Source organism: Aphis gossypii, chromosome 2 (genome assembly GCF_020184175.1).
Source record: "Aphis gossypii isolate Hap1 chromosome 2, ASM2018417v2, whole genome shotgun sequence".
NCBI classification, from domain to species: Eukaryota; Metazoa; Arthropoda; class Insecta; order Hemiptera; family Aphididae; genus Aphis; species Aphis gossypii.
The window spans coordinates 87,160,849-87,170,942 of record NC_065531.1 but is presented as its reverse complement, the minus strand read 5'-3'; the positions used below and the strand labels follow the sequence as shown (position 1 = coordinate 87,170,942).

The following is a 10,094-nucleotide window of genomic DNA, read 5'->3' as shown; positions in this document are numbered from 1 at the left end:
TCATTAGAAGAATGCAATTGGCGTTGTTTTACATTCAATAAACATAATATTATGTAGGTAGTAAAAAAGTTAGTAGGTAGGTCAAATATTGATCTGTTATTAAAAATTCGAAAATAATGATGATAATAAATTCTTTTGTTTTGTCAAACTTTTTTAAATATTTTAATATAAATATCAAATTCAGTTAGAAAAAAATATAAATATAAACATTACTACATTTATATTATATATTAATATTAAATAAGTTATTTTTAGATTCCTAGTTTATTGCATTATTATGCTACAAGTTGAAGCAAAAATGTATTGTAGGAACCCATGTGTATATAATTAAGATAAGTTTTGAGTTTATCAAGAATTTTGAGGTTGAGTAAGTATTTAAGTCGTTTGGTTAAATATGAATAGCATCCGGTTAATAAGTTTAATAATAAAGTTAACACTATAGTAATTATTTGCATAGATTTTAGCTAACCTTAACCTAGGTATACACTATACGCTTATATAGCCTATATAGCCGAGCTAAGAAAAGATTTTACTCCGACCCTACCCTAAGGGGCTAAATAGGGTAAATGTGTTTTTATGGTGTATCGATATCTTTGGAATTTTGAAATTAATGAATTATACCTCTTATATCCTAAATCATTTATACATAATATTATATATATATATACATTATACATTAATGAATGGTTTTCAGTTGGTACTTGGTTGTCCTAACAATATGAAATATAATTATAAGGGTGGATGAGGGCAATGATATTTTCGTTGGCCAGCTTTGGAAATAAAAACCAAATTCATAAATTTGAAATTCATGAAGATATCAATTGATACAACGTAAAAACATATTTACCTCATATTTACCCCCTAACTAAATAGAGTTGAAGTAAAATCTTTTCTCATCTCATCCTTACACTATTAAAGATTTTTATCACCAAAATGTTAACTCCTTAAGTTCAGTGATTTGGTCTGGGCGTTGATGATTAGTGAGAGAGTATGTATATCGGACATACTAAACAAATTATGTCAGGGTTATTAGGTACATTATTATGATAACAACCGCTATGCTTAAAACTTTTGATTCTCGATATTTTAATTTAATAATTATTGACTTTAAAATTATATATTTAATTTATAAGTAAAAACAAATTTGACGTTATTTAGCTTGTCGTTTTTGCCGTCTCGTTTTTTAATTCCTAGAATCCAACATAAAATATGTATATTATAGATGTATTAGTGATAACTGATAAATCAAAACTATTATGTAACTACTAACTTTACAGCCTATTCCTCTCGCTTTATGCAATAATTTGAATAATTATATCATATTACGTATTGTAGAAGCGGCCAAAAATTAGTAACCAACAACTTACTATATGAGATTTAATAAATTATTTTAAGCACCTACCTATTAAATAATACAATAACTTATTATTGCTTTTGCCTATTTGCATTTTTAATGGTAATGATTACTTTAATACAATAGAACATAAAAATAAAATTAAGTGCACATTTCATTTTAATTTCTTATTAGGTATATTAATGGTGTTATTATATGTGTATTATGATGATATTATATTATATAGGTACTGAGTACGACCTACGGAGTACGGATATACTCGTATAACTATATCTATAAATTGACCTTTTAGAAACATTTCGTCTAGAACATTCTATATAGGTACCTATATAATTGATATTAGTAGTAGTAGGTATTTACTATTTATAATACCAAACTCTCGGCCCTTATACTTATAGATATACTATAACTTATAAGTCTATAACTATAGTATCTACTACCTATAGAATTATGATTTAATATTTATAGGTAGGTATAAGGTATAACTCAGGGCTTGAAACCGTTTTTAAAACCGATTTCAGAAACCGGTATAAACCGTTTTAAAACCGAAACCGAAACCATAATCAAAACCAAAACCGAAAATAATTGGATACCGGTATTTAAGTCAAAACCGAAACCGGCAAAAATTGGATACCGGTATTATAATTTAAAACCAAAACCGAAAAAAATTAAATACCGGTATTAAAGTCAAAACCGAAACGTAAAATAATAGGAAACCGGTATCAAAATCAAAACCAAAAAAAGAAAAAATTGTAAACCGTTAATTTTTTTTTTAATTTACGTGTTTTTAAAATTTTAAATACGTAAATTCCATTAATATGTCCGTGAGATCGTGATTAAAATGTTGATAACCATTTCATTATTTGCAAAATTATTAGTTGTTTTATTAATAGTAATGAATATATTTCTTTTAATTGGTAAGTATTGTTTAATTTTTATCGTTAAGGTTAGGTAACCTAACTTTTTCAACTTTAATTTTATCTAAATCGAAACTGAAACCAAAACCGAAATATATAAAAACCGGTATACAAAACCGAAACCGAAACTTAAATTTTTAATACCGGTATTGAAAAATTAAAACCGAAACCGACACCAAAAAATTTAGAAATTGGTATACAAAATCGAAACCAAAATCGTACAATTTCAAAATCGGTATACAAAATCGAAACCAAAACCGAAATTATTTCAATCGGTTTCAAGCCCTGGTATAACTATCTATCTTATTAGTTAAACTTGGTTGCCTAATAATAACATGTACAGCGACACAGCGTAACGCATGTGGATAAATAGTTTTTGAGATTTCTGATTTGGTGTAGGTATAGATGTTATTTCCAAATTTCCAATACATCAATAAATTTTACATAGCTTTTCGCTCAGCATTGATTTTTTGAACCATTTAACAGCAGCATTTTTATAATAATAATTATGTTTTTTTTTGTTGAAAGATCCAAACTTGATTTCCTTTTCATTTTGGATCAAAAACCAACAATTCATAAAGTTTAAATAGTGCAAATCAAAAACAACGAAAAAGTTATGTAGGTACGTGTACTACAACTGTACTGTTATACTTTTATCAACTATATTTACTAAAATACTAATTTCTAATAATAACTAATAATTGGCCACACGGATAAAAAAATATTTTTATGTGCGTTATTGCCGATTATTTAAAAAATTATGAACTCAATTTTTCATTAACTTTTAGAAACGGAAATAGGCTCAAAACCTACTCCAGTATGTATTCTTTGATTTAAAAAAAAAAAATCAAAATAATCAGATGAGTAGGTCACGGTCAGAGAACATGCATGTACGTGACAAAGATTTCTATTTCCACATTTGAATGTACGTAAATAAAAAAATATTTTAGTTATTGTAACATAATAGGTAAAATCGGTAAGTTACAGTTATACATAATACCTACATTAATATGTAATACTCAGCGCCACAAAATAATAACATTGAGCAAGGCAATTGCACCGCTCACACGGATACGGGTCTCAAGTTTAAAAGGGACTCTTCTGTCTTTTAAATTGTATACTCTTATAGCTCATTTTAAGGATACTGTCAATTTACTTATCTTTATAAATCAGAGAAAGAAATATTGTTATCATCAATAATAATATTAATGGCAGTTGGTAAATTTGGTAGCTCAGTTTTTCTAAGAGGCAGTTGTATTCGAATGATAAAATTGTATTTTCATAATAACTATTAACTTTAACTTTTAATCAAAAATCGCGATTTTGAATATTATGATTTATGGTAGCTGTTATTAGTGTAACTACTTAGGTATCCATTGACCATTGATCTATATATTAAGAATCAATGATAAACTTGTTATTTTATTGGTGTGGAATCAGTGCTTAATATTAGGAGGGACACGTGTACTATGTACCTACAAAACAATTTATACCTCTTTACAATATTTATATTTTTTAGTGTACATAGCAAATTCTAGCAATTCTAGTCCAATAAATAGTCACCAGAATTATGATAAAAAAAGTAATTACTAATTACTAATGAGCTATCATTAGACTAACAAGAAACTTTTAGAATTGTAATTATTTTACAATATTTACAATATAAACTTGCCTATATATAGAAATTTGAATCCAGTAACTCTGAAAATATGAATATCTACGAAAAAAATACTACATTACAATGGAAAGAAGTAAAAATAAGCGGGTAAGTGGGTACTGCTCTGCTGTACATTAGGTACCGTGTGGATCACTATTATTTATTATAGGAGTGTTATATTTGAATCCAATGATAGGTATCATTGTATACGAAAAACGATTGTGAACGAAAATGATTTGTCAGCCTAGGATATAATTTCGAATGGTTGGTGAAAAAGGTGGTTTATGTTGTAATGGCCTAAATACACCAAAATTTAAGTTCTTTTATAATTATTGTAGACTAAACTTATAAAAAATATTGTATTAAATTTTCAACTCTTAGCTACTTATGCAAAATTTTTTATGAATTATACCTACAAAATAATTTGCAAATATTCATGATTTTGACGAATTTTTGTCAATATCTGAAATTCAAATGCTAATAAAAAAAAAATTGTGCCCATGTATTCTTATTATGTTTAAATCACTATAAGAGTAACTTATGAGAAACTTTGTATTAAATTTTCAAGTATTTTTATTGGGCCAAAAAAAATTTATCGACACTTAAAAAAAAAATTTTCAGAAAAATTGAAAATTTCAGTTGTCAATAAATAGCTCAAAAAAAGTCAAAATCTTTTGAAAATTAAATCGTGTAAAGAAAATGCCAATCTAAAACTAGTGAAATTTTCAATTATCTACGACTTATATTTTTTGAATAATAACAAGTATTTAAAATCGTTTGAGAATAAATCGTTATCGTTACGATATTTCATAAAAATTTAAAATTCAAACGCACTTAAAATTTTTCCAATAATGATGCTTCGAGTTTTCTCTATAGATACTTGAAAGAAAACTTAAAGCTAAAAATTACTAGTCGTAGAAACTTGAGACACACACCAGTCGTATGTGCATTTTCTGTACATGATTTAATTTTGGATCATTAAAACATAAACCACCTTTTCACCAGTCACTTTTCCACCTAACCTACCGGAAAATATATCCTAGGCTGACAAATCATCTCCATTCAGAATCGTTTTTTGTATACTATGATATTTATCTTTGGATTCAAATTTAACACATAAATAATAGTGATCTACTGTACAGCAGAGCGTTACTCATTTTACCACCCTTTATTATATTTTTCATTGTATGGTTTCAGTTTGAACTTTTGAGTAGGTACTTAATACATTTTTATTATTTAACATTTTTCTAGTCCAATCATTCAATTTTTTTTTTTTTTTGATGGGGCTAGGAGTGGAGGGATAAACTAAGGACAACAACTGTAGAATATGTGTATAATTTATCTAGTAAGTACCTATGTCACTTATATTATTATGAAAAAATCACAATTGTTATTATTTGTGTGTACTTTTTAAGTAGGTACCTAGATATTTATTTTATGGTGACCAGTGGTATTTACGTTTGGCAAATAAATGAATATGTATAAAATACCTTAAATACCTTAATAATAAAATATCTGACCAAACCTAACCTATACATTTTTTCTCCCGCTACTCAGAATATATAATATAGCTAGCTTAAAAAACCTGAGATTTATTTTACGGTTACCATTAATTACTCATAATTGCAAAATATAGTCCACTTAATTCATAATTCTAAATTTTTCCACTTCCTATTTTAATTTAACAACTTAAATTCAATTTAATAAAATACCACGGAATTATAAAAATAAAAATAAATTATCATAAAACAATATAAATTTTTTAGAAGGTACTATTATATTACAATATAATTTAAGTTTTAAAAAATATAATAATTATATTAATGGATATCTTATTCTATATTGAAAATTTATCTCTACAACATCGTTTATATTAATTTTATTGGCCACTTTTTTGTTCTATACCTAATTCTATACAAACCAGTAACCACCAATATAAGTCACTAAAACGCTGTTTGATTTTGATACCTATTTTTTTTTTTTTGAAATAAAACATATTAGCACAATACATTTATTTTTAAATAGGTCCTGAAAAAATATAAAATATATATAATATAAAACACTTAGGTATATTGACACTTATATTTATTGTTAGCAGGCCAAAATGCATTGAAAAAAAAAATGGTGTAAATACTGTAAATGTGCACTCTGCATCTCCTCTCCCCTAAATGACGACCCTGCATTTAATGATGTCAAATATCTTCACAAAAATATTAATAAATTTATAATCGCTCCTTTTAAAAAATATCGTTTAGTTGAAGTAATATGATAATCTAAATACATGAATATATAATATAAATATATAATATGTTTTGTATATTAGTAAACATGTTTGAAAGTATTTAAAGATAAATATTTTTTCACAAAAGAATTTCAACAACAGTTTAGTTTATTCATAGATTTATTTATTTATTGCTAAGTTTTTAAAATAAGTTTTTAGATAATTATCTTTGTATAATGATGTCATTTAAAAATGGTATTCAATACAAAATACTTCTAATAAATGTTATCAGGATATGCTAATAGGTATTAAAAACAACATAGTTTTACTTGTAAAAAAATTAATTATAATTAAAAATAATAACAAAAATATAGCTAGTACAAAATACCAAATAAAAATTTAATTTAATACAAATCAGTTCAATTATTTAATACAAAACTACTTAACTTAAATAAAAAGTTTAATAACAATTGTATTGCTATATTTTGCATTCATATAGACTATGATCATTTTTATAGCTAAATCGTAATCAAGTTAGGTATAAACAGAAACTTAATCTAAAACAATCTCTTGTCTCCTCATTACTGGTTCTTCTTCATTTGGAAATTTAACCATGTAATGATCTTTATCCAATAATTTGTATTTATCTTCTCTGAAGTGTGAGAAATCACACATAAATCTATCAATCCCATCAAAGTAGATTTGTAGTACAACAGGTGACACTGATTCCAATCCCGATAAAGATGCCAGTGAATCATAATAATCTTTTGATCTACGACCCATCATGTGCAGTTCTTTAGGTCGTAACCCACTCGCCAACCTTGACTCTACATCTAGGCGTGTATCTTCAATCATTTCTTCCTTACTAGGCAATTTCGCTCGTCCTTCTAAAAACGTTTTGGCAAATTGTACCTAAAGATAAAACTCAATTATAAGTATTTAACATATTATTATTTTATTTGATAAAATTCACAAATTTTGGAATTTTTAATTTGTATTATTTTCACAATTACTTGTAAATCAATCATACAGAAACCAGCAGTGTTAGTTGGAATTCCAATAAAATACATAGTAGGATGTTCAATGTTCAGTATGTGCTTAAAAAGAGGCTTTACATGATTATTCTCTACGCGAATACCGCATTCTGGGCTCAGGAATGGGTACTTATAGTTGTATCCTGCTCAAAGTTTAATAAATTATAAATACATTATGTGAAAATATAAATATTCAAGTAAAATAATATGTATAAATTAATTTAAAACTTAAGTTGAATTTAAGATTAGAAATAAAAATTAAATAACTAAAAATTATATCTTATTAGCTCTAGACCTTTGAAAGGTCATTCAAATGAAGAAAATCCAGTATAGTAACATGAACATTTTGATGATATGTGCCAAAATAGGCCATAAGATTTCTTTATAGCCATAGTAGGCCAATTTCTTTATTTTTCTAAAACAAAATAATTAAAATTAATTTTAATAGCTAATATTTTTTTATTTATTTTATTATACATTTTAATATTAATTGTAATTAATGAATAGAATTTGCTTACCTGTACAATATAAAATTGAATCAACTTGTTCATAAGATCCATCTTGGAAAACTATTCCATTTTCTACTACTTCTTTAATATCAATTTTCTGTACCATATTAGATGGAAACTTCATGTTTTTAACACGCTGATTGTGATGACTCAAGTAAACCTAAAATATTTATTATCTTTATTAATATTTGGAATGAAATAAAAAAATAAAAATAATAAAAATATTTATCTATTGTTATTACTTTTTCTGCAACTTTTGCAATATCAAATGAAATATCTAATCCTGAGGGACCACAACCAATCACCACAGTACTTTTGTCTTTAAATATCGAAGAATCTCTGTAATCATGGCTATGAATTTTCATTCCGCAAAATTTCTCTATTCCAGGAACTTCGGGAATTGCAGGATTACTATAATTACTGTAATATTAAAAATTTAATGAAAAAAATTTAAATAATAAATATAAGGCAATCAAATGTATAAATAATTACCCAATACAAATAACAACTCCATCAAATTCTAATGTTTCTACAATTTTTTCTTGCAAGTCAATTACAGTTACACGCCAACGATCTCCTGCTAAAGGACTAATTTCCTTTACATGGTGGTGAAACTATAATTGAAATTGTATATAAGTAATAACTCGTAATATATCTATCAATTATTATTTTTAATTATTACCTTGATATGTTTTTTTAAGTCAAAATGATCTGCATAGTCTTCCAAGTATTTTAGCATTTCATTGGCCGCCACATACGATTTGTCTTCAGGACCTTTGTGAGGAAATCCCTGAAGTTCCATAATTTCTTTAGGTAAATTTGTTCTGAAAACAAAATCATTTTTATTAAAAATGTAAATACTTTTAATAAATATCTATCATATACCTTAAACTTTTGTACATGCTCGAATGAACTGGTAAGCCATATTTATCCTTGCCTACTCTGTCAGTATATACCCAAGTGCCACCAACATTATCAGTCTGTTCATAAGACACACATGTAAATGGAGATCCTTCAGCTGTAAAGTGTTTAAGAGCCGCTAATCCAGCTGCTCCACAGCCAATAATTGCCACTGATTTTTTATTTTCTTTAAAATTTAATTCAACACAAATGTTAATAACTTAGGTATAAAATAAAATATACAATTTTCTATGGACTGTAATGCAATTTGTACAATTTATAAGAAATATTTTTTAAGTAATAAATTCATAAAAAATATTTTTACCATTTAATTTAATTATAATCAAAAAACATATTAAAGGTTGTTTAATTCCAATAAGTTATTACTTAGAACAATTCTAAAATTATTATTTAACTAATCATATACTTATTATCAAATATTATTACATATAATTATACTTAATTTTTACAAAATTATATAGTACCTAAGTATTGAATAACAAAAATTATTTTAAATAATTCATAAAAATATAAATATGCATCTGTAACATGTATTATGACAGATTGTGAAATATTTACAATATTTACATCATCATTACATAAAACAAATAAATACATAGTTGACATTATAAATATGTATAAAAAATAATTAATAAACTAAAAATTACTCACCAAGACGCATTGTTTCAAGTATAAGCACAGATTACAAAATAAAAACTGATGTTTAAAACACAACTAACTATTCATCAAGTACAACAATATCTGCTTTGACTGTTTCAATCTCTTCTTAAAACTTTACAGTTTTATAGAAAACTGTATGCCCCACTTTTTTTTTTTTATTTTACCTATCAGCTATTATTATTTTCATACTTCCATTTAATCAGATAGATTATTAATGACCACGTGATAAATTACTTGATCAAAGATTACCTATTACAGGTACTCATGTAGTCATGTCTGTATATTATAATATAATATAGGCAATTATTTAAATACATTTATATGTATTGTTACAATATATCCAATGGCTATAGTGTGTTAATGATATAATATGCATGATCACTGATAACCTATTATAAATACTCATGCCTACATATAATAATATAGTAAAATTATTAATCAAAACTAAATATATTGTTACAATGTACGTTATAGGTTAGAATGAGTTCTAAATTATGTACCTATTATAATATATAAACTAATTGTTGATATTTATCGATGTACTCCATAAATATTATTGTGCATAAAATACTATTAAGTATTAGGTATTCATAAGTATAATTTATTATATTATGCTTATTACCCGTTAGATAATTATTTTCTAAAAATTGGATTTTCTAGTTAATCATAATATATTTTATTTTGTATTACCTATACTTTTATTAAAAATAATTCAATTGTTATTTTATCTATTATTTAAATCTTAAAAAGTAGTGTGTATTGTTTTTTTTTTTATAAGGTATTAATTTTTATCTATAGATTATTTTAAATAAAATATAAAT

The 10,094-nt window shown here is 25.2% G+C and overlaps 1 protein-coding gene across 1 annotated transcript; it reads right to left on the bottom strand.

Annotated features, from left to right (window-relative positions):
* Positions 1-6,472: 6,472 nt before the first annotated feature.
* LOC114119112 (uncharacterized) lies at positions 6,473-9,427 on the bottom strand. Its single transcript, XM_027980588.2, has 8 exons — positions 9,265-9,427; positions 8,578-8,779; positions 8,375-8,516; positions 8,185-8,306; positions 7,935-8,112; positions 7,702-7,852; positions 7,163-7,326; positions 6,473-7,061 (listed from the first exon to the last, which is right to left on the bottom strand). The coding sequence occupies exons 1-8, from the start codon at positions 9,272-9,274 to the stop codon at positions 6,702-6,704; spliced, it is 1,329 nt and encodes a 442-aa protein (XP_027836389.1). The 5' UTR covers positions 9,275-9,427; the 3' UTR covers positions 6,473-6,701.
* Positions 9,428-10,094: the final 667 nt, after the last annotated feature.